The sequence below is a fragment of the Danio rerio genome, chromosome 8, assembly GCF_049306965.1.
Source record: "Danio rerio strain Tuebingen ecotype United States chromosome 8, GRCz12tu, whole genome shotgun sequence".
Taxonomy (NCBI): domain Eukaryota; kingdom Metazoa; phylum Chordata; class Actinopteri; order Cypriniformes; family Danionidae; genus Danio; species Danio rerio.
In genome coordinates this window covers 60590001-60617500 of record NC_133183.1, presented here as the reverse complement: position 1 = coordinate 60617500, position 27500 = coordinate 60590001, and the positions used below count along the sequence as shown (strand labels likewise).

At 37.3% G+C, this 27500-nt stretch overlaps 1 protein-coding gene across 1 annotated transcript in view; it reads right to left on the bottom strand.

Moving 5' to 3' along the window:
• Nucleotides 1-27500, bottom strand: part of bin3 (bridging integrator 3) — a 107662-nt gene that overhangs the window by 28445 nt on the left and 51717 nt on the right. Inside the window, exon 6 of the mRNA NM_001123044.2 lies at nt 15922-15962. Coding sequence (NP_001116516.1) covers nt 15922-15962 — 41 coding nt within the window. The remainder of the gene's footprint in view (nt 1-15921; nt 15963-27500) is intronic.

Here is a 27500-nt window from a genome sequence, read left to right as displayed (position 1 = left end):
ATATATATATATATATATATATATATATATATATATATATATATATATATATATATATAATAATATATATATATATATATATATATATATAATAATGCTGAAAACCTGTTTCAATTACTTCCATACTGAAGTAAGAAAAACAAATACTATAGATGTCAATGGTTACAGGTTTTCAGCTTTCCTTAAAATGTATTAGTATAGTTGAAGTTTAAATTAGCCCTCCTGTACTGTATATTTTTCCCCAATTTCTGTTTAATGGAGTGAAGAATATTTTCAACACATTTCCAAACATATTCGTTTTAATAACTCATTTCTAATAACTGCTTTCTTTTACCTTTGCCATGATGACAGTACATAATATTTGACTAGATGTTTTTCAAGATACTAGTTTTTGGCCTTACGTGACATTTAAAGGTTTAACTAGGTTAATTAGGGGTAATAAGTCAAGTCATTGCATAACTGTGGTTTGTTCTGTAGACAATAAAAACAATATTGCTTAAGGGGACTAATAATATTGACCTTAAAATGGTTTTAAATAAAATCGCTTTTATTCTAGCTGAAATAAAACAAATAATACTTTCTCCAGAATTAAAATATCACAGGAAATATTGTGCAAAATTGCTTGCTCTGTTAATCGTTAGACATCACATGCAGACGCACAGAGACAGAGAGAGAGAGAGAGAGAGAGAGAGAGAGAGAGAGAGAGAGAGAAAGAGAGAGAGAGAGAGAGAGAGAGAGAGAGAAAGAGAGAGAGAGAGAGAGAGAGAGAGAGAGATTTTCGAGCTCTGTTAAGACAAGCCCTAAATTGTTCCCCACAGGAAGTAAAGAAGGGAGCGGCCCGACGTCAGAGGGCCGAGCCCCTCAACCCACGCTCTCCCGCTATTTATAAAACAGCTCCTTAACCCACTGACTGCTCTCTTCTAGATCTCTGCTTCACACCAATATCAAGAGTGACAACTGCATTATATATGTCACGCAAAACACAAACACTAACTTAGTTCTGACAGGGACCAAACCAAGAGAACCCATCACAGCAGTTTTGGAAGCTCTACACTGATTTTAAAGTACAAATGAAATCAAAACTAACCATATTGACTCTGTTAGCTCTCATTGCTAGTTTTGTGGTAACCAATTCATCTGTGCATGTCATTAAGAAGACAGAATAGTTTGCCCTTGTAATCTCTAACAATGCACTTCCTGTTTGTTTTCAGTTCAATTCTCAGATTAGGTCTGTCTGAGGTATAGGGCGTGGCTAACATACCTAACCACGCCCCTCCAGCTGTCAGTCTTGACAACAAACAGAAATGTTGAGGAGGAGGAGGAGTCTGTTAGGCTGTAATAACTCTCCCAAAACCCTTTTCAGATCTTTCTGAATGAAATGCCAACTTTACTACATCCAATCAGCTCGCAGTAGAAAAAAACAAGCCACGCCCACTGTTTTCTCATTTAATATTTTGTTTCTCTAGGAACTGCGTCACAATACAGAAAAAAAGGTCACAGCATCCAGTTCATGCAGACTTTAATGAAATAGGGAAATCTACTGCAAAATTGAGAAAATTTGTGATATTAACAGGGTTCAACAATTAGGACTGCCCGATGGCCCGGGGCCAGTGTGTGAGACGCTTAGGACAGTAGATGGGATCATTACTGGCCCGATTGGGGCCACCTTTTGTTAAAGAATTTCGAACTGAAGTAAAATACCTTTACATTTTCTATACTCCTCTTTTTGTTTTGTTAACACATAATTTTGCTCATTGTACATATATACATTTTTTTTATTATTTAAATAATTTTTAACATGTAAATAATTATAGACATTATTTTTGACACATTATTTGAAATATGTGGCTAAAAATAGCTATTAAATTAATTTTTTTCTTTGGTGGGGCCAGTGGAAATTTTGGCAGGGCAAGTTAAAATCTAAACCATTGGCCCGATCGAACCAGTAGAAAAAATCCTTAGCATTGAACCCTGATTAATAATAATAATAATAATAAGTCAACCTTAGCTTTAGTGACCGAGCGCGTAGGCCCTATTGGAATTGCTTCGTTTATTGTTAGGATTTCGTTCTGGAATGAATCGCGATTTTGAGGGTCTAAACATGCCCGAAATCTCACAAAACTTAGCACACATCTCAGTAATGGCGAAAATTTACGTTTGTTATAGGTTTCGGAAGTGGCCGTGGCAAAATGACTCTACAGCGCCACCTATGCATTTTTGTAGAACTGGCCTCCGAGCTACGTTTCACGCACATGCACGAAAATTGGCACACATCAAACAAAAATGTCTTTTGGAGCAAAAACTAAAACCTAAAAAGAAATCGGATATTTTTAATTTCCCGCACTGAAAAAGTGCCGTTTTGAGTACAAAGTTCTCTTTTAAAAAACTACTCTGTGTACTAGTTAATAATAATATACTAGTTAAAACTTAAATACTAGTTAACATAATACTAGTTAAAAATAATATTTGACAAGATCTTTTTTTAAGACACCTCTATAAAGCTTAAAGTGACATTTAAAGGCTTAACTAGGTTAACTAGGCAGGTTAGAGAAATTAGGCAAGTTATTTTATAACGATAGTTTGTTCTGTAGAATTTCGAAAATAATAAATTAGTTTAAAGGGGCTAATAATTTTGTCCTTAAAATTGTACATAAAAATTTTTAAACGGCTTTTATTCTAGCCGAAATAAAAGAAAGAAGACTTTCTCCAGAAGAAAAAATATTATCAGACATACTGTGAAAATTTCCTTGCTCTGTTAAACATCATTGGAAAAATATTTAAAAAAAGAAAAAAAATCAAAGGGGGGCTAATAATTCTGACTTCAACTGTAGATCGTTTATTAGATTTGACCCAATTGACCTAACATTATAAATTCTTTTCAAATAGAAATTTAAGTTAAGTTGTATGGTGAAAATGCATTCATAACACAATATCACTAAATACATTTTCTTTAGATGTTTTCAATATCGCACTATAGTAAAATGAGCAGAACTATTCCTGCTGGAATCTGCACTTCTGCCCTCAAAGTGAAGGTTTATTGCAGGTTAGTGTCTATACTGATAGTTTACGAGTGTTGTTCTTGGAAGTAAGCGATCTAAAAGCTCTCGCTCTAATCTAGTCTGACTACAAGACGGCCTGCCTGAATCAGCACATGGCCATGCACCCGTCCCATATAAAACCTCCTTGTTTTTGTATTTTCGATGACCATTCGCATAGCTGCACACACAGACGTTCGCTCCAGCTCGCTGTTCGGCTGTATAATTTAACACCCGTCTGGACTGGCTGCGGGTGCGGTGGCCGCCCGACTGAGAAAACGACAGAAATAACAGTCGGACAGAGTGGCAGTCGGCATTTTACAACACACACACATACATACATGCAGCTCCGCCAGCCAAACCAGAGTCTGGAGAGGGCGAGCGGGAGTTTAACAAGTTCACCATCCTAAAGGGTGTAATCGGAGCGCTGCGTCATGCCTGAAGGTGCCTTTATTTTATCTAAAAAATCCAGAAATGGAAGGAGCTCCACATGTCTGACCGGCCCTGTGTCTGTTTTAAACACCACAGGAGACGGTAAACATAACTGACAACGACTCTCTGAATGCATTTGACAATGGTAGGGTGGTAACTAGGGTGGTAACAAGAGTCAAACCCACCCACAATAGCCTGTGCCATTCTAGAATCTAGTCATGACTCAGGTCACTCCTTCAAACGTATCATCATCTGTTTTTTGGTATTGCCACAATAAACAAACAGCACCAACAAACCACTGAAGTTCAGTTCACAAAAACAATTCAGAATATATTCAGAGATTCACCAATTCACTCACTTAATAATTCACCAATTAACTCCCTCTCTCACTAATGAACTTAATTAACTCACTTACTAATTCAGTCACTCACCAATTCACTTGGTAATTCATTTACTCAATAATTCACCCACTAATTAACTCACTCACTAATCCACTCAATAATTCACTCACTCAATTCATTTAATTCACTCAATCATTCATTCACTTTGTAATTCAAACAGTCAATCACTACTTCCCTCACTCACTCACTAATCCACTAAATAATTCACTGCCTCAATTCATTAATTAATTTCACTCTCACTAATTCACTCACTCACTTATTGAATCACTAATTCACTCATTTACTCACTTATTCAATCACTAATTCACTCACTCACTAATCCACTAAACAATTCACTGCCTCAATTCATTAATTAATTTCACTTTAACTAATTCACTCACTCACTTATTCAATCACTAATTCACTCACTCACTTATTCAATCACCAATTCACTCACTCACTCACTCACTCACTTATTCAATCACTAATTCACTCACTCACTAATCCACTAAATAATTCACTGTCTCAATTCATTAAATAATTTCACTCTCACTAATTCACTCACTCACTTATTCAATCACTAATTCACTCACTCACTCACTTATTGAATCACTAATTCACTCACTCACTTATTCAATCACTAATTCACTCACTCACTCACTTATTCAATCACTAATTCACTCACTTACTAATCCACTAAATAATTCACTGTCTCAATTCATTAATTAATTTCACTCTCACTAATTCACTCACTCACTTATTCAATCACTAATTCACTCACTCACTCACTTATTGAATCACTAATTCACTCACTCACTTATTCAATCACTAATTCACTCACTCACTCACTTATTCAATCACTAATTCACTCACTTACTAATCCACTAAATAATTCACTGTCTCAATTCATTAATTAATTTCACTTTCACTAATTCACTCACTATTTCAATCGCTATTTCACTCCCACTAATTCACTCAATCACTCATTCATTCACTTAATAATTCAAGCAATAATTCACTTACTCACTAATCCACTTTATAATTCACTCAATTCATTAATTAATTTCACTCTTACTAATTCACTCCATCGCTCATTCATTAACGTAATAATTCAATCAATCATTTACCCAATCATTCACTCACTCATTAATCCAATCAAAAATTCACTCACTTAATTTATTAAGTATATTCACCCTCACTAATTCACTCAATCACTCATTCATTTACTTAGTAATTTAATTAATCATTCACTCTCTAATTCAATCACTAATTTACTCACTCATTAATCCACTCAATAATGTACTTCCTCAATTTATTAATTAAATTCACTCTCACTAATTCATTCAATCACTTATTTAATCACTCAATAATTGACTCACTAATTAAATCACTTAATTTAATCACCCCATCACTCACTGATACACTCACTTAATTTAGTCAATCATTCATTCACTTACTTAATTTAATCAATCATTCACTCACTCACTTAATTTAATCAATCATTCACTCACTCACTAATTCACTCACTTAATTTAATCAATCATTCACTCACTCACTAATTCACTTACTTAATTTAATCAATCATTCACTCACTCACTAATTCACTCACTTAATTTAATCAGTCATTCACTCACTCACTAATTCACTCACTTAATTTAATCAATCATTCACTCACTCACTAATTCACTCACTTAATTTAATCAATCATTCACTCACTCACTAATTGACTTACTTAATTTAATCAATCATTCACTCACTCACTAATTCACTCACTTAATTTAATTAACCATTCACTCACTCATTAATTCACTCACTTAATTTAATCAATCATTCACTCACTCACTCACTCACTCACTTAATTTAATCAATCATTCACTCACTCACTAATTCACTCACTTAATTTAATCAGTCATTCACTCGTTCACTAATTCACTCACTTAATTTAATCAGTCATTCACTCACTCACTAATTCACTCACTTAATTTAATCAATCATTCACTCACTCACTAATTCACTCACTTAATTTAATCAATCATTCACTCACTCACTAATTCACTCACTTAATTTAATCAGTCATTCACTCACTCACTAATTTAATCAATCATTCACTCACTCACTAATTCACTCACTTAATTTAATCAATCATTCACTCACTCATTCACTTGCTTGATGTAATCACTCATTCACTCAATAATTTACTCACTCACTTACTTAATTTAATCACTCATTTACTCACGCACTAATTCACTCACTCAATAATTCACTCACTTAATATAATTCCTCATACACTCAATACTCACTCAATTTAATCACTCATTCAATAATTCACCCACTCACTTAATTTATTCACTCATTTACTCACACAATACTTCACTCACTCAATAATTTACTCATTCACTCACTTAATTTAATCCTGCACTCACTCAATTCACTCACTCATCAACTCACTTAATTTAATCACTCATTCACTCAATAATTCACTCACTCATTTTTATCACTCATTTACTCACACATTTATTCACACACTCACTGGCTAACTCAATAATTCACTCAGTCACTAATACACTGTACTTACTAACACACTCCATTCACTCACTCACTCACTTACTCACTCACTCACATTGAATATATATTGAGTATATTGAAAATATACAGTTTAAACTCTACTGAAAACTTTAACACAAGAGCAAACACACACACACACACACACACACACACACACACACAAATATATAAATGCATCTATAATTTAAGCAATAGTCAGTGCTTTGCTACGACAAGTGTAATTACAGCAGAGATGTCTTGCAATGTGACATATCAGAAAACACACACACACAAACAAACAAACATTTCATCTCGTCTTAGTCAACAAAGACTTCAATGAAGCAAGTGAAAACAGCCTCCCCCTAATGCATATCACCCAGCAGATATAATGGAGAGCTACTCGCGCGATTGAAAACTGTTGCAGACTTCTGTTCGTGCAGACAAAACACACAGTCAAAGTCAGCGGCGCGCGCGCGCACACACACATACACACACTCACCTGCTCCAGAAATGAGTTATCACATTAACAGATCTGACATCTGTCTTAAGCCATTAGAGTTTCAACAGCTTTTCACCAAGGATCACATTAGAATTACTTTCCTGCCATAGAACACGCTGGGAGAACAACGGGAGAAAGACAGGAGAAACGCTGAGCTATTGATGCACTAATGGAATCTGGTCTTTCATGGTATCTGGGTTTAAATGCGTTTGGGCTCAGCAGAAAACAAAGACGGCGTGTTTTAAGGATTCCTCTGGAGGCGAGACGTAGCGGCGGTGGCTTAAAGAATGCTGTCGTTTTGTTTGAAGATAAAGATGAGATTTCTTGCACACTTGATTTGGACGCATGCAAAGTTTGAAAAGAGCCAATGCTGTAATACATTAGTGGGCGACACTCACTGAGAATAAATAAACGAATAAATAAATAAATAAACATGTTCAGGTCATCTTTATTGGCATATCAAGCATAAAGGAAATATTTTTTAGGACCATTAAGATATTTTTGCAAGCATAATTTAATTATTTAGTGTGTGTGTGTGTGTGTGTGTGTGTGTATGAGCTGTCAAGACTGTGACTATCCATTATATAAAATACAGTTAAAAACTAAAATTGTGAAACATAGCTGAATTTAAATGCTTATTTTAATGTACACTCACCGGCCATTTTATTAGGTACACCTGTCCAACTGCTCTGTAACGCAAATTTCTAATCAGCCAATCACATGGCAGCAACTCAGTGCATTTAGGCATGATAAAGACGATCTGCTGCAGTTCAAACCGAGCATCAGAATGGGGATTTAAGTGACTTTGAACGTGGCATGGTTGTTGGTGCCAGATGAGCTGGTCTGAGTATTTCAGAAACTGCTGATCTACTGGGACTTTCACGCACAACTATCTCAAGGGTCTACAGAGAATGGTCTGAAATAGGGAAAATATCCAGTGAGCGGGAGTTCTGTGGCCGCAAATGCCTTGTTGATGCCAGAGGTCAGAGGAGAATGACCAGACTGCTTCCAGCTGATAGAAAGACAACAGTAACTCAAACAACCGAGGTCTGCAGAAGAGCATCTCTGAACATACAACAGATGGGCTACAGCAGCAGAAGTCCACACAGGGTGTCACTCCTGTCAGCTAAGAACTTAAACTGCAGCTACAATTTACACAGGCTCACTAAAACTGGACAATAGAAGATTGGAGAAACGTTGCCTGCTCTGACGAGTCTCCATTTCTGCTGCCACATTCGGATGCCCGGGTCAGAATTTGACGTCAACAACATGAAAGCATGGATATATCCTGCCTCGTGTCAACGGTTCAGGCTGCTGGTGGTGGTGTAATGATGTGGGGATATTTTCTTGGCACACTTTGGGCCCATCAGTACCAATTTAGCATCGTGTAAACGCCACAGCCTACCTTTTACCTTTTAACCATTATTATTATTATTATTGCTATTATTATTAACAAATAATATTTATTAATACTATATTTAGTATTAATATCAAAGTTAAAAACTATATATTTTTGCTTAATATATTACCAGTCTTAAGTGTTAATTTTTAATATAATTTTTTTTAAATAATAAAAAAGTTTAATATTTTCTAATATATTTACTAATTCTGCATTTATTTGATCCAAAGCACATTGAAAACAGAAAAATGTAAAAAAAAAAAACAAAAAAACAACAAAAAAAAAACATTTAAAACAGCTGTTTTCTATTTGGATATGTTTTAAAATTAAATTATTTCCTGCTGATTTATTTATTTATTTATTTATTTACTTGTTTATTTGTTTGTTTGTTTATTTAGGCTGTTCTTTGGATAAGTGGTACTGTATATAGTTGGGTAATACATAAATAATTACAAAAAAAGTTTAAGGACTCAAAACATTTATTATTATTTAAATAAGTAAAACAAAATTATACAAAAAAAAAGATATAAAATTATATAAATAACTTAAAATGTTACAGAAATAATTTTTTATTTACAAATGATGTTCTTTTGACTTTTATATTCATGACATAATCCTGAATAATCCAAAATCCTGACTTTAGGAGACTAATAACGACTGAATTATTGATTTAAAATAAAGGAATAACAATTTTAGAAAGATTCCTGAAGTATTATGTGACACTGAAGGCTGGGTGATGGTGAAAATTCAGCTTTGCCTTTTTTCGCATCACAGCAAAAAGGTCGCTGGTTCGAGCATTGGCATTTCTGTGTGGAGTTTGCATGTTCTCCCCGTGTTGGCGTGGGTTTCCATCGGGCACTCCGATTTCCCCCACAGTCCAAACACATTCGCTATGGGTGAACCGGGTAAGCTAAATTGTCTGTAGTGTATGTGTGTGAATAGGAGTGTATGGGTGTTGCCCAGTGTTGGGTTGCAGCTGGAAGGGCATCCGCTGAGTAAAACATATGAAGGATAAGTTGGCGGTTCATTCCGCTGTGGCGACCCCAGATAATAAAGGGACTGGGCCGAAAAGAAAAGGAAATAAAGCGCCTGTTAAGAGGATTTAGATTTGACCATTTTCATAATGTGGAAAAATCAACTATAAATTCACAGCATTTTAATCAAATAAAGAGCATCATTTTTACTCATTTAAATAAATAATACAAAAGTTTGTGTGAATAAATAAATGCTTGCACGTGTTTCTTTAAAGTGAAATATTTCTGATGGTTTTGAGTAGAAAAAAGCTCTTTATTTTTACATCGAGATATTAGTTTATAAGAGTCAGTGCTGCTATTTCAAGCCTGTTTAGCAGAGAAGTGGCCAATTGTAAGTTTGCATCTGCATGTGTGTGTGTGTGTGTGTGTTAGTGAGTGTGTGTATGTTGTGCAGGGTTTGCGCTGCAGTTTAAAGCCTCTCTCCTGTGCTCATAGTATTTGTGTGTACATGAGTGTGTATGTATGTTTGTGTGTGTTTCTGGGCTTGAGGCCACGGTAAGAGCCTACACACACGTCCGCCACACACCCACCAGCCAGCGGAAATGAGAACCATTCCATCCTGCCACTACACACACACACGCACACTTGCGCACACACACACGCACGCATACACGCACACACACCTGAATATTTCTTAACACACACCTTACCAGAACACGCAAGCAAGCAAACACACACACATACTAAATACTTCACAACACACACACCACCAGAACACACTTTCTGAACATACTCCTGACACACACACACACACACACACACACACACACACACACACACACACATACACACGTGCACAAACACACATGCACACACATGAATATTTCTCACCACACACCCCATCAGAACACACTTTCACACTTTTTAACGCATGCATGCACGAGCATGCACACACACACACAAACACACACACAGACATATACACACACACAATACCAGAATTCACTTTCCATCTGCACACACACACACACGCATACAACTGAATACTTCACAACACACACCCAAATGCACATGCACGCACGCACTCACGCACACACACACACACACACTCAAAATGCACTTTCTATCTATCTTACCAAAACAAAAACACACGCGCACACACACCTGAATATTTCTCAATACACTCCTCATGAAAACACACTTTCTATCTATCATCCTCTGACTCACACACAAACTGAATACTTCACAACACACACCACCAGAACACACACTCTAATCATATTCTCGACACACACACGCGCACAGGCACTGAAACACACATGCACACCCGCACACACATGAAAATTTCTCAACACACACCCCGTCAGAACACACTTTCACACTTTTCATGCGGCCGCGCACACGCGCACACACACGCGCACACACACACACACACACACACACACACACACACACACCACTACCAGAACTCAATTTCTATCTGTCTTTCCATAAACACACACACACACACGTGCATACAACTAAATACTTCACAACACACACCCCAAGATAATGCACATTCTAACCATCTTCCCCTGACACACACAAAAACACACACGACTGAATACTTCACAACACACTCCTCATCAGAACACACATTCTAACCATCTTCCCGACACACAAACACACACACGTGCACAAACACACATGCACACCCGCACACACATGAATATTTCTCAACATATACCCCACCAGAACACACACTTTCTATCGGTCTTTCCCTGACACACACACACACACACACACACACACACACACACACACACACACACACACACACACACACACACACACACACACACACACACACACACACACACACACACACACACACACACACACACACAGTAACAGCTGTACTGCTTCACCACAAAGGACAGAGAGTAAAGCCTCAGTGTGGTGAATGGTGAAGTAATAAAAACAAATATACTGTTGTCTTATGTAACTGAGCAGGAATCAGCACATCCGTTACCACTCAAAGTAGAGCAAGAAGTGTCCAGGAATCCTCAAACACACACACACACACACACACACACACACACACACAGACACACACACAGACACAGAGGCGGGCGTTTGTTAGGAGTGTCTCCTCACCCACTCCTCTTCCCAGCCGCTCTTTAAGGTCTGCTTCCTGTTCCGGCTCCACCCACGAGTGGACGGACGGAGGCATGGAATAGCACTCATGGGGGCGAGCGAGGAGTGGAGGAGCGGACGGCCAAATAAACTTTCCTCCAGACACGCTCCCTCATTCAGGACAGAGCCGCTGCCTCATATATAACGCTCAACACTTTTAATGCGCGCAGCTGAGAGGAAGAGAGTCATTAACACACACACACACACACACACACACACACACACCTTCCACGTCTTCATTCATGGCTTCAGTTCTTTCACGCAATAAACATATCGGTTACGAATTATTAGTATTTTTCCACAGAGGACGCGCAGATTGGTTCCAGGTGTTGAAAGACAATAACATTGATTTGGGCCAGCCATTCATCACTGACTTAACATCACACATACATGGACTGTCAATGCAACGCAGCACCATCCATTCCAAGACAGATGTCCAGTGGAAGATGATGGCTCAGATGGAAAATATTTGATGTTTGACATTCATTTCTTTCTAGTGAAAAAAAAAACAGGGTTGAAACAATGACCGATAAACCCTGAGCTTCCTTGTTGTTCCCTTTATAGACAGCATACTACACTAGATCAAAGCACAAAATACTTCAACAAAGCCATTTCAGGACTTCAAAAATACATTTCACATGTACTGTATAACGCAACATCAGTTACCTTACTATGGAGCCAGATCAGTCTCAGAAATAATACATTTACAAAATATAATTCAAACATCCACAAAACAATTCACATTTACAAAATCCAATTCGTAAGTTCAAAACACAGTTTAAAAATCCACAAATCCAATTCTTAAATTCAAAACACGATTCGTAAATTCAAAAATACAAAAACTTAATTTGTAGATTCAAAACATATTTAAAAAATACACAAATTAAATTCAAAAATTCAAAACGCAATTCAAAAAAACACAAATTCAACTCGTAAGTACAACACACGATTGAAAAACACACAAATCGAATTAGTATATTCAAAAATACACAAATCCAATTTGTAAATTCAAAACACGATTCAAAAATATACAAATTCAGTTTTTAATTCAAAATATGACTCGCAAATTAAAAACACAATTCAAAAATACACAAATTCAATTTGTGAATTCAAAACGTGATTCGTAAAAACACAAATCCAATTCGTAAATTCAAAACACGATTCAAAAATACGCAAATTAAATTTTTAAGTACAAAGCACGATTTAAAAATAAACAAATCCAATTCGTAAGTACAAAACGTGATTCGTAAAAACACAAATCCAATTCATAAATTCAAAACACAATTCAAAACTACGCAAATTTAATTTTTAAGTACAAAACATGATTCAAATATACACAAATCCAATTCGTAAGTACAAAACACGATTCGTAAAAACACAAATCTAATTCGTAAATTCAAAACGCGATAAAAAAATACACAAATTAAATTTTAAAGTACAAAACACGATTAAAAAATACAAAAATTCAATTTGTACATTTAAAACATGATTCAAAAATACATATTTTCAATTCAGAAGTATAAAACCTGATTTAAAAATACACAAATCTAATTTGTAAGTTCAAAACACGATTCGTAAAAAAATACACAAAAATTCAATTTATAAATTCAAAGCACAATTCAAAAATACAAAAATTCAATTTGTAAGTGCAAAACACAATTCGTAAATACACAAAACCAATTCGTAAATTGAAAACACGATTCAAAATCACAAATTCAATTCATAAATTCAATACCAATTCGTAAATATAAAACACGATTCAAAAACACACAAATTTAGGACGTAAGTTTAACACACAATTCAATTTGTAAATTAAAAACACGATTCCAAACTACACAAATTCAATGCAGCAAAATAGAGAAATCCGGAATTAAATCTAGTCCACCTTAGATCATGCTAAAATTTCACTGTCCAGCAGGACAATAACCCTAAAGACACAGACAAGGCCATGTGACCAAGCAAAAGCCCAGACCTGAACCCTGTCAAACACCTCTAAATGCCAACCTTCCAATCTTGTCAGATATAGGGAAGAATGGCAGAAAACACCCAAATTCAAATGTGCAAAGCTTGTTGCATCACACCTTAAACAAAAATTGAAGCTGTAATCTTTGCCAAAGGTGGTTCAAGCTACGCACTGAATACTTATGCAACTGTGTTGTCATAAATCAGGTTTCTGCTTTGTCATTATAGCGTGTGGAGTGTAGACTGATGTAGAAATACGTCATTTAAAAAGTCTAACATAACACCGCAATACAATGTAAAAAAAAAAAAGATTGAGTATGTTTGCTTCTGTGAGGCAACGTGAAGGCTTTAAATTGGCCAACAGCCACTTTGCTGTCTAAGACAACAGAGTCAGCCCTCAGAAAAAAACAAACAAATCCTTTCTATCAAGCAATATTTATGTCAAGCGTAAACTTGACCCTCTTGTAAATGTGCAAGTGACAGCTGGCTGGAAATGATTTATAATTAAATGAGTGGAAATATTAGTATTTTTTACAGACACACACACACACACACACACACATATACATACGCACACACACAGATAACATCATGATGGCTATTTATGTGCACTATATGGGCTCACAGAGATTGACTATCTTTCAATAACGGTCCACATCTTGGACAACATAAGAGAGAACTGTCATATTTTGTCAATATTGTAACTTGTCTGTCATTAATTATAATAATGTCATTATTTTACAAACATTACAATAGCATGATTATTTTGCATACCCCATTGGCTCCATTCAAGTTCATTTTGTGATAAAATAAAATAAGATTCAATCCATTTCCTGCATTTACCTACAGTTGAAGTCAGATTTATTAGCCCCCTTTGAATTTTTTTCTTTTTTTAAATATTTCCCAAACATTTACAGAGCAAGGAAATTTTCACAGTATGTCTGATAATATTTTTTCTTCTGGAGAAAGTCTTATTTGTTTTATTTTGGCTAGAATAAAAGCAGTTTTTAATTTTTTAAACACCATTTTAAGGTCAAAACTATTAGCCCCTTTAGGCAATATATATATTTTTATAGTCTACAGAACAAATCACTGTTATACAATAACTTGCTCAATTACCCTAACCTGCCTAGTTAACCTAATTAACCTAGTTAAAATGTCACTTTAAGCTGAATAAAAGTGTCTTGATTAATATCTAGTCAAATATAATGTGCTGTCATCATGGCAAATATAAAATAAGTCAGTTATTAGAGATGAGTTATTAAAACTATTATTCTTAGAAATGTGTTGAACAAATCTTCTCTACGTTAAACAGAAATCAGAGAAAAAATAAGCAGGGTGCTTAGAATTTTGGGGGGTTAATAACTCTGACTTCAACTGTGCATGGATATGGATGTAATAATTATGTTAAAATTGCATGTGCTAGACCCTCAAAATAGAAAATATGATATATAAAAATTTATAGAAGCTTCTAGATATTTATTGGGGTCCCCCAAATTTCTTAGGGCCCTAAGCGGCTGCTTACCTCGCTTATTGCTTAAACTAGGCCCTCATGGAATCTATTCGCATAAAATTCCGCAGATTTTTCGCAGAATTCCGCAGATTTTTAGCCCGTCATTAATTCTGTTTATTTACTTGAGTAAATGTGTAAATCTTAATTTATTCAGTTTTTATTCAGTAATTTATTACTTTTTATTTCATAAATTAAGCTTTTAGTTATGATATTCCGCTGGATATTCCCAAAATAATTCCGCAGATATCCGCAGATTTTTACCTAAATTCTCCACAGAAATAGCAAAAAATGTCCGTCTGGCCCTGCTTAAAACCCCCTTGTGTTGACATGCAACTTACAGGCGTTTCATCACTGACACTGCAGACTGAAACAAACCTTTAAACTGTGATTTTTTTTTTACTGTAAATAATGTTTTTTCTTAACAAAATAGTTTTCATTACTCATTTTTAATAACTAATTTATTTCATCTTTGCCATGATGACAGTAAATAATATTTGACTTGATATTTTTCAAGACACTTCTATACAGCTTAAAGTGACATTTAAAGGCATAACTAGGTTAATTAGGCGCATTATGATAATTAGACATTAATTAGACAAAAGCGGTTTGTTCTGTAGATAATTGAAAAAATGTTTAAGGGTTCTAATAATATTCACTTTAAAATGTGTTTTCATTTTTTAATCAAATGCTTTTGTTCTAGACAAAATAAAACAAACAAGACTTTCTCCAGAAGAAAAACGTATTACAGGAAAGACTGTGAAAAATTCATTATTTGGGAAATATTAGAAAAAGAAAAATCTCACTGAAAAAGAATAATTAATTAATCAGTAGAAAAAGAGATCTCAAATTAATAATAATAAAGAAAAAGAAAAGAAAATTGTATATAATATTGGGAGGAAATGCACTAAATGGGTATGCTACAGCCCTAGGTCCCAATCAGTTCTTAATCCGGCCCTGGACAAAGCCGTCTTTAAAAGTTTTTAATAACGATGCAAAAAGAGCACTCACTTTTTCAAAGGGTCGATCACAGTCTTCTGAATCTGATTGACCTAGACAGAAACAAAAAAAAAAAAAACAAACACATTAGCCAAACAAAACAATAAAGCAGTTGACGAACATTGAAATAAACTACATCAACGATTAAATCAAACACAACAAAACCAGAGCGGCGAATTTACTAGAAAAGTAATTAATTATTAATTACATCATTTAAGCTACATTTTTAATTACAAAGTTTCACTCACTAGGTTATTACATGACTAAACAAAAAAACACAAATCCTTCATGTTGCCCCAACACAAATAGGTTAAGTTAACATTATTGTTTTGTACAAATTAAAGTGGATTGAACATAAAACAATTATGTTTTCCCACAAAAAACCCTAACAACTGTGTTGTTTCAACTCATTTTAAGGGTGCTTTCACACCTTGACTTTTGTTTGGGAACCTGTCTTATTTGCCCAGTTAGTGCGGTTCGTGGCATATGTGAATGCAACAATCCGGATCTGCGCCAAATCAATCGGTCCGAGATCGCCTGAATGAGGTGGTCTCGGCTCGATTGAAACGAACTCGAGAGCGGATCAATTTTAGTGAGAAAGCGATACGATCCGAGCCCGGCTAAATCACCGTGAATCATAGCTATATATACGGCTATATAAAGACAGTTATGAGTAGGGCAGGAGGTCATTCCTACCAGTAAATGTGCGTTTCATGTAAAAGCCTATAACGCATAAGCCAACTGCTATGTATGAGAAAGTCTTACCTCTGATTTATACTTGGTGACGATGTTTGTGGGTGTCTCGATTCAAAATGAAAGTGAAACTTTTGCTTAAGTGGCTCTATTTTGACGGTCCATGCGCAAAGTGCAAAGCGCAGGGCGCAAACGCATTAAGGGCGCGTCAGAATCCATTTTTGCTAATATAAGGACGGAAAAATCCGCTTTTTGCCCTGGCGCATGATCTTAAAGGGTTGAGTTTATTTTCTTAATGAGTTATAGGTGTGTTTTGAAAATAAACCAATCAGAGTCTCATCTCCCATTCCCTTTAAGAGCCAGTTGCGTCGCGCCATAAGCGCATTTGCTATTTACATGACGCACTTTGTAAGTGAAACTACTGAGCATTTCACTAGCAAGAAAACAGAACACAGCATCTGCAGCATCAGAATGAGAGATGAGGCATCTCATAATCTACTTTCACTTTCGCTCTTGTGGATAGGGAAACCTTGTACGCACAGACATCAATTAGCCTATAAATAATTAATTTTGTTTGTTAAGCGCAAAGATTTGTTTCAAAACTTTTTCTAAATTTAGTTCTAATTTCCAGCAAACTTTTTTTGTATTTAAGGTAGGTATAATGTTCGGGAAGTTCAACTGTTCTGACCTGATGTCCATTAAAATATATATAAGACATATATATATATATATATATATATATATATATATATATATATATATATATATATATATATATATATATATATATATATATATATATATATATATATATAAAAAGCCCATTACATTTTTCAGTAACTTGGAACATACACTAACTTCCCACTTTAATAGGTACATCTTACTAGTACTGGGTTAGACCCCCTTTTACCTTCAGAACTGCCTTAATCCTTCTTGGCATAGATTCAACAAGATACTAGAAATATTGCTCAAAGATTTTGCTCCATATTGACATGAAAGCATCACGCAGTTGCTGCCGATTTGTCGGCTGCACATCCAAGATGCCAATCTCCTGTTCCGCCACTACCCAAAGGTGCTCTATTGGATTGAGATATGGGGACTGTAGAAGCCATTTAAGTACAGTGAACTCATTGTAATGCTACTGCCGCTCACTGGATATTTTCTTTTTTGGACCATTCCCTGTAAACCCTAGAAATAGTTGTGCATGTAAATTCCAGTGAATCAGCAGTTTCTGAAATACTCAGACCAGCCCGTCTGGCATCAACAACCATGCCACGTTCAAAGTCACTTAAGTCGTGTTTCTTCCCCATTTTGATGCTCGATTTGAACTGCAGCAGATCACCTTGACCATGTCTACATGCCTGAAAGCTAGAAATTTGCATTAACAAGCAGTTACACAGGTGTACCTAATAAAGTGGCCAGTAAGTGTAATTAGAGTCTGAAGGGGTTTTAAACAAGTACATTATAAGTAACTGTAATGTCCTGAAAATGAAGTGTTTACTAATTGTAACTGAATACATTACAAAACACTAAACAAAACTATTGAAATACAAAAATAATCATAAAAATTACCCCCCCCCACATCTCCTCCTCAAAAAAAATAAAATAAATAATAATAAATACAAATAAATAAATAAATCAGTTTTGTTAATTGGCAGCAGTACATAACATGACCCCCACGTCTAGTAGTCGAATGAGAAGTATAGGGAGAAAAAAAGAAAAGTTTGTGACGTTGTTCCTTTATTGTGCTCCTGGCCTGAGGAAAGCAGCGAGAAAAGACGTGAATATTAATGGAGCGGTGAAAACAAAAGGCTGGAATCGTCGAGGGACGGCAAACATGAAAGCGCAGCTCCGGCTGGGGCTGAAAACGCTGAAGAGGGTGGGCCGCCGCACCAGATGAAAGTTCTTCGCAAACAAACATTTTTAACAATAACAGTTTATATCCCCCCCCCGTTCCTCCGTGCAGGGTTGGAGAGGAGAAGAAGAGGAGGTGGAGGAAGAAAAAGAATAAGGGTGGGGGGGGTGTTTGAGTTAAATGGGTGTAAACGAATGTCGCATCGCCGCCTCGAGCCGCAAACCAACACAAAGTCTTAAAAGTTGCCGCTCAATTAAAGAAAATCTTAAACTTGCAAAACATCATTTACATTGCAGATCTGAGATGTCAATAGGAAGCGGTTTGGCTGACAGAACGCTAACCTAAGCTGGCAAACAACGCGAGACGCGAGCAAACAGCGAACGCCAAACCAGAGGAAGGAGAAGGAGAAGCTGACAGGCCCATCAGAGGATTGGAAGAGTATGGAGCTAATCAACAACTCACTCGCTATTGAGAGCAGAGTCAGTCACCGAGAGCAAACACGACTCGACCCAGAACAGAACGACTCATTCAAGATTTACTTTCATTGACTTTTTTGTTTTTTTCGAAATCCGCAAAAGTCAAAAATGTAATCCATACATAATTATTCATTTGTTGCTGATTGCTGGTTAAACCAAAATAATACATGACATTAGAGCATTTATATTTATCAAATACAGCTTTTAGATACTTTTTTTATTAAAGGCGAATGAGGAAGTGCAGAAAGTTAATGAAGAACTACTGAGAGATTTCAGCTTCTGCCTGGGCTTTCACTGCCATTCTACACCTCCCTTTCTTCATGTGTTCATTCATTCATTCATTTTCTTGTCAGCTAAGTCCCTTTATTAATCCGGGGTCGCCACAGCGGAATGAACCGCCAACTTATCCAGCAAGTTTTTACGCAGCGGATGCCCTTCCAGCCGCAACCCATCTCTGGGAAACATCCACACACACACTCATACACTACGGACAATTTAGCCTACCCAATTCACCTGTACAGCATGTCTTTGGACTGTGGGGGATACCGGAGCACCCGGAGGAAACCCACGCGAAGGCAGGGAGAACATGCAAACTCCACACAGAAACACCAACTGAGCCGAGGTTCGAACCAGCCACCCAGCGACCTTCTTGCTGTGAGGCGACAACACTACCTACTGCGCCACTGCCTCGCCTTCATGTGTTCAATCATTTTTATTACGCATAACTTCATTTGTTTCCCAGAGATGGGTTGCGGCTGGAAGGGCATCCGCTGCGTAAAAATGTTCCAGGGACAGACGAGTCTTTGCTGAGGCCATCTTCCTGCCTAAACCACGGCGAATGAAGCTCTGCACAAGACTTTTGGCCAGTGGAGAAATTAAAATGGTCGTGCCCAACTGAGTCTGGTTCTCTCAAGGTTTTTTTTCTTCACTCCCATCAGGTGAAGTTTTTTTTCCCTCTCCGCTGTCGCCACTGCCTCGCATGGTTCAGGATTGGTAGAGCTACGCATCGATGAATTTGCTCTTCAGTGTTTGAACTCTCAGTAATGATTAAATCACACTGAACTGAGCTAAACTGAACTGAACTGAACTTAAACACTAAAACCTGAACCACACTGTTCCAGTTACTATGACCATCTATGTGAAGCTGCTTCGACACAATCTACATTGTAAAAGCGCTATACAAATAAAGCTGAATTGAATTGAATTGAAAAATGTGCTGGATAAGTTGGTGGTTCATTCTGCTGTGGGGACCCCGGATTAATAAAAGGACTAAGCCGACAAGAAAATGAATGAATGAACTTCCTTTGTAGACCAATTAGTTTTGTTTTCTTTGCCTATATGGATTTCTTTGCACCAGTTTTAGCATCCCTTCATTGGCTTCCTGTTAATTTTAGAATTCAGTTCAAGATTTTACTTATTGTTTTCAAAGCACTGAATGGGCAAGCACCTTCTTATATATCCGAACTTATTAACCTACAGTCAACTCCTCGGTCTCTTAGGTCTTCAAATAAAATATTACTGCAAATTTCTCTCAAAAACAGGAGAATGGCCCTGAAGGGCACAGCATAAGGTAAGAGATGACAGCTGTCTGTGCTATCTGGGGCTGCTTAGTGATCATGAATGTATTGTTTTCACTTCTGCGCCATGGAAACACCGCAATTCATTCAACAACTGTTTGGTATATGAATATAATTCAGCAAAAAGAATGCTAGAACCGAATAAGCACCGGCAACAGCTTTCATTTGAGCTATAACTTGTACATGTGTCATATAAAAAATATGAAAAGGAACCAATGTTCAATACCCAGCTCGGGTATCCAAAATACTGTGTATTTAAGTGTAAAAACTTTTGTACAGTAGAATGAAAACCAAAGTGATGCATATGTGCATAAAATATAGCTTCTACACTTTCGAACGAAACTACTTAAGGGGGTCTGGTGCAATGCTGGCCCTTTAAATCTTAAAGGGAAAGTCGATGACGTCACGGACCCGGTACCAGGTCAGCGGAGTTTAACTGGTTAAAGAGTTAAAATCCTGTAGTTTTATGCAAAACAAATTGAAAAAGACAAAGTATCCGATGCATTTTTACAGCAGTTTAATTCAGGGGATGTGAACAGCGCACAAGGGTTAAACGAACACCTGCCAAACAAAGGTAAAAATTCAACACACACAAACACATAAACAACTTACAAACCATTTTAACGCACCAAAACTGAAATGCTATCATATCCTAGTTTTCCAATTGTGATCTTTTAATTATGGACTTTGCTATGCAGCCTAGAACAGTATAGAAAAGTTACCATTGCTAAAGAAGCAGCCTATTAAAAGCTGCCTGCAGTTAAAGAAACAACGAAACAAGGACAAACCATCAGCACCAAGTTAACATCTTCCTCAGCTGAGAGGAGACGGTAAGAGGTGAAAAAGTAGATGGTGGGAACCAAGGGGAAGTATATCCATATGATGAGAGCGAACAGCCTGCAGGAAAAACACTCCAGCGAGAGTGTGTGTGTGTGAATCAGGGGCCAGAGATCAACCAGCGCACACACAAACATAAGCGTACAATACATACCACCCAAAAATACATACAATGCATGCAAACCCTGAAAATAAATCGATATTCCTCCCTACCATGCATGGCTATTAACCATTAAATCCTGCTCAAACATGCCCTAAAAACGAAGCTCCACTTATTACCATAACATTTCCCTGCTTATTTGTTTCCGCCCCGGGGCGATCCATCGCTGAGAAGGGAAGACAACGCTTTAGTTATCTTTATATAACACAAGCATGATTCTGCTTGGCCACCGTGACAGAAGCTCTCAATCTGAAGAACGGTTTGTTGCAGGTTTTGCGATGCGATTCATGGAAGTCTTATTAACCATTCAAGCATCCCAGGGTGGTAATTCACACCAAAATGCAGAGCTGAGAAATCAGCTGTGCTAACATCTCTCATCGCCCACGGATAGAGAGCCATTCGCCTGCCAAGTGCCCATACAGTAGAGTATGAGAAAGCGCTGCTCGGGAGCGCTGCAGAAAGCATTTGGCTTTGGTGAATCTGACAGAGGGGTCAGCGGAGAGCAAGGATATTTGCATCAGGCTTCAATCTGCTATTTTCATGAGATCTGCTGCGGGTTGCATTACAGCTACAGGCGCTGCTGGTGTATTTCACACTGGCGGGTTTGTGCACGAGTGAATATCTGCGATGTGTTGGACTGAGCAAATTATACTGGTGGGTTTGAATGTCAGCTGATTGTCAGCATTTAAAATAACACGGAGTTAATTCAACTTCATCATCACTACAATTGAATCCTGGTTAATGTTGATATGCGTTACATACGGACCACAAAAAAAAAGAGAAGCTTTTAACCACTTAAACTCTGGTAAACCGGGTCCGTGACGTCATCGACTTTCGCTTTCAGATTTAAAGGGCTAGCGTTGCACCAGACCCCCGTAAGTGGTTTCGTTTGAAAGTGTAGAATCTATATTTTATGCACATATGCATCACTTTGGTTTTTATTTTACTGTATAAAAGTTATTTACACTTAAATACACAGTATTTTGGATACCCGAGCTAGGTAATTTACATTGGTTCATTTTCATATTTTTTCATATGACACATGTACAAGTTATAGCTCAAATGAAAGCTCTTGCCGGTGCTCATACGGTTCTAGCGTTCTTTTTGCTGAATTATATTCATATACCAAACAGTTGTTAAATGAATTGTGGTGTTTCCATGGCGCAGAAGTGAAAACAATACATTAATGATCAATAAGCAGCCCCAGATAGCACAGACAGCTGTCATCTCTTACCTTATGCTGTGTGCTTCAGGGCCATTTCTCCTCTGTTTTTGAGGTGATGTGCATATGTAATCCTTTTATATGTATGATGTGATCCAAACACAGTGAATTATGTTTGATCAAACAAAAGAATCGTGAAATATGAAAACAATGATCGGTCTCTGTGGCTTGTACAGCACCTCTCATCAGCTGGAATACAATAACTTTTGCATAGATTATGGTGGAGACATTTTTCTTTTTTCCTATGATTACAGACATGTGCAGGAACCAGCAAAATTAATTACAGCACGCTAGACCACACAGAACCTTAAAGGTCCACTTTCAAATTTGAGTTTATAAACAAAAACTACGAAAAGCGCTTTTTTTTTAGGTGTTTATTATAACACAGACGACATATACAGTTATTTTAAACACTTTCAATAGTGTTTTATGAAAATTCAAAGGGTTTTCTTTAAAATTTTACCAAATTTTTGCATTTACACCTCTGCATGTGGATTTGGGAAGCTTTTAAATTTGGGTAGGCAAAATCCAGACGGAAATCCCCAAATAGCAGCAGAGTTTAACTGGTTTAAAACACATCAAATGACAGCTTTTGATAGCTGAGGCTGAAAGTCATCTAATTATTCGCATACAGTATATTATTAGGGCTTACTCACAATAGGCTATCTGAACCGTGCCTGGGCACGTTTTCCGGATAGTTTGACAAGTGTGAGTGCTCCGAATCGGGCCCAGGCTATTCATCAAGATGATTACAAGGTTTGTTGGGCTCAGGTCAATCATAGCTCATGCCCAGGGCTGGAGCAAGCTGAAGTGCCGCTCTAGGCAAAGGATGGTCATGCCGCCCATAAACGTGGTGGAAGTGGGGGCGCCCTCTCTATTCTACCACCCTATACGCGGATATAACTGAGGGTGCGGGTGCTGAGGGAAGTGTCGCGGATGCCGCTCTCTCTAATCTGCCGCACTAGACGTGGATATAACTGAGGGCGCGGGTGCTGAGGGTAGTGTCGGGGACGCCGCTCTCTCTATTCTGCCACACTAGACATGGATATAACTTAGGGCGCGGGTGGTGCGGGTAGTGTCGGGAACGCCGCTCTCTCTATTCTGCCGCCCTAGACGCGGATATAACGGAGGACGCAGGTGGCGAGGGTAGTTTCGGGGACGCCACCCTCTCTATTCTGCCGCCGCAGGCGGCCGCCTAGGTCGCCTCTATGGACGCGCCGGCCCTGCTCATGCCCGAGCGAGTGACATATTTCTGTAAACAAATAGCTTTTAGCTGGACGTCTTGCTCCACCTTTTGGTACCCTTTTGTTGTGCTAGGTACCCTTTTAAAAGGGTACCCAAAAAGTGGTTGGGTACGGTTTGCTTTTTGGTTCCTTTTGACAGTGGAAACGGCCATAAAAGTGTATCAGTTATAATCAAATCATGTTCATAGAAAGGTTAGTAATGAACATTTATACACAAGTATTTATGCGTATAAAGCATCTGTTTTGTGAGAAGTGCTTCTCATATGATAAGTGAACGACCTGTACAGATTTACTTTGACATTTCCTCGAGCGACAACAACAGCGACTGAAACTTTCTGTCAGACACCACACCCACCAAACCCTTGGTACCCTTTAGGCAGTGGAAACGCAAGCCTGATAAAGGTAAATCGTACTGACCCATACGGTACCATACTGTACCAGTCAGTGGAAACGTGCCATATGTTTTTGGGTGTCAAAAAGAAAGCTCAGCTTTTTGCTTATGATGTCTCATTTCTCTAATCGTCATTAATTAAAATAATAACATTTGACAGCTGAGCAGATTATAATAAACTAAAGTCTGACCAACTACGGCTAATTTAATTAAAACTGGCTAATTTCATTCATCAATTCACCTATAGCGCATGCGTTTGGACTGTGGAAGAAACCGGAGCACCCAACACAGTGAGAACATGCATTAGCCAGGAGTCGAACCAGTGGACTTCTTGCTGTGAGGCGACAGAGCAAACCACTGGCCCACCGTGCCGCCACTTCCGTTTCATTGTCACTCGAGGTAATATAACCAAGCTGACTTCCTTATTTAGAACTGGTGTTAGATTCTGGTACTGCACTGAAGTCCAAACTGTGTTATTGAGCCAAATCCTAATATCGGCTTGTTAAGTGTGACGGGTCCAAGCGCTCTATTCAACTGAATGGGGAGATTCATGAAATGGTAATAATAAACGTTTACAAAGCGATTTAATACTTTCGAAAGTCCCGATCGCAATATATATGTCCATGCCTAATATACTATGGCCAGAAAGTGATTCATTGTTTTATAAATTGTTAAAATGTTGGTATTTGTTATGCAGCAAGCCCAGAGATTATTGTGCACACTATGACTTTATGTAAAATTAACTTTACTGTGCGATATGAATAAAAAGTGATCATAAACGAATGATTTCTCCACTCAAGTGAATGGCAGCTTGGACCCGGAAACAGTATTACATACGTCACAAACACGTCATCACAAGCGGACAGCCACAGGGCCGGTCGCTTTCTTCTTGTTTTGATGCTTGACCCAGCTCGGTCCACATAATACAGTATGCAAATCGTCTGGAAGACAATAGCTGAGGTTTGAACAGTCAGCAGAATATGTGAAATAGTGTATCGTACTATAATGCTTGATGGTAGGAGTAGTGCTGCGGCTTGACGCTTAACCCCACAGAGTGCAACACATTGGGAATGTTGGTGCGAGGGCCTAGTTTCCAGGGCGGAGGTTGTAGGCGATAGACCGGAGAAGATGAGCACTACTCTTCTGACACGCAGTCAGCGCTGAGTGGATCGCTTAAGGGCTCTTAACCACTTTCAAAAGACAAGACTGACTCCAATGTGGGGAAATAAGAAGAAAAAAAAGACAACGATCAGTAGCACCAGCAGCAGGAAACAGAAGATAGCGGCGCAGAGATGGGACTCATTTGAAGATGCATGTGCACGCTGAGTGTGGAAGGGCGTGGGGTCTGCTGTGAGAAAAAACTTACTCATACCCAATCTGCTGGAGGGAAGACAGAACGCACTTCTGCCAAAGTCAGAAAAACGCAACTATTTTTTCTCGGCCAAATGTAGAAAATAAACACGGGTTAGGAGGTGTTGCAAGGCAGAAATCAAGATGGTCTGCGGTTCATTTTCGAGATTTACAAAACAGAGTTAAAGTCAAAACTATCAGCCCCCCGGTACATTTTTTCCCCGAGAAGATTTTTTTCAACACATTTCTAAAATAATAGTTTTTTAATAACTCAATAGTTTTAACTTAACTTCATTCTGTCTGATTTATGAGCAGTTTTCTTTATAGGGATCAAAAAAGGTCAAATATACCATACTGCAATACTTGTGGGGGAATTTGGTCCCCGCAATGTGACGAATACAATGCACAAACACACACAGACACTCTTAAATCCCATTCCGCAGAACTCCACTGATTTCCCCCCACAATTAGCAAAGAAAATGTCGAAGGAAAAAAAAGTCTACAGATTATGTGTGGGCCTAGAGGTGAGTAAGCCATATCTAGTGGCGGCAATATATGCTTAAAACATAAACATGTCTTGCAGTCACTTGCTTGTTATGCAAATGAGCATCACTGCCTAATAAGAAGCAGCAGACAAAGCCCAAATACTCCTGGTCAGAGTGGGGGCGGAGCATATGATACTTAAGGATGGAAAAGAGTTGAGCGAGTTTCCTCATTAAAAAAGTTTTAGCCCTAAACAAACGAATAATGCTTAAAGTAAATGTTTGCTTACATAGGATTTCAGTCATAGTAGAAATTAGACATGGTGCCCGTTGTCTCAGAGATTTTCTGAATATTTTTGGTCACCTTTATGCATGGTAAACACGAGTAATGACTGACTGCAACTACTGAAAATGTGTGCGATGCTTCATCCACAGCACTAGGTGTCAGTATAAGTCAAAGGCCAACTCAATGTAAACAAAAAAATACTTCATTCCTTATACTGTTAATTTTTCCTTGTGTTATTGCGCTAATACACTACACTGAAATATTAGTCAATAAAAAACATGCCAGAAGCAGATCATTTTAGATGACATATCCTAAATTTGATTATATGAATGACGCATACGAATATATGACACTTTCATATATTACAATAAAAAACAGTCCTCTGCTTTAAAGCAAATATTACACAAAAATCTTTATGCGATTCTGTTTTATCACCACTTGGATGCACATAAAGATGAAGTCAAAATTATTAGCCCTGCTGTAAATTTTTGTTTTTGTCTTTCAAATATTTTCCAAACGATGTTGATCGACAGATTCAGGAATTTTTCACAGTATTTCCTAAACTATTTTTTCTTCTGGAGAAAGTCTTACTTGTTTTATTTCAGCTAGAATAAAAGCAGTTTTGAATTTTTTAAAAACCATCTGACAATAGCCCCTTTCACACAATGATACCGGTAAATATCCGGAAAATTACTGGAACGACTTTACTGGTAAATTGGAAAAAAAATAAATAAATAAATAAATTAGCTGTTCACACAGGCAAGGACCAGGGACGTCGCTAGACCTAAATCACTGGGGCACATGCTTTGAGATATGATTTACTTCATATGCAAGTGTATTTATTACAGGTGGGCATAGATTATTTTTTTTTAAAATCTAGATTAATCTCACTGTAATCTTGGAATTAATCTAGATTAATCTCACTGTAACCTTGGAATTATTTTAGATTAATCTCACTGTAATCTTGGAATTATTCTAGATTAATCTAACTGTAACCTTCGAATTAATTTAAATTAAT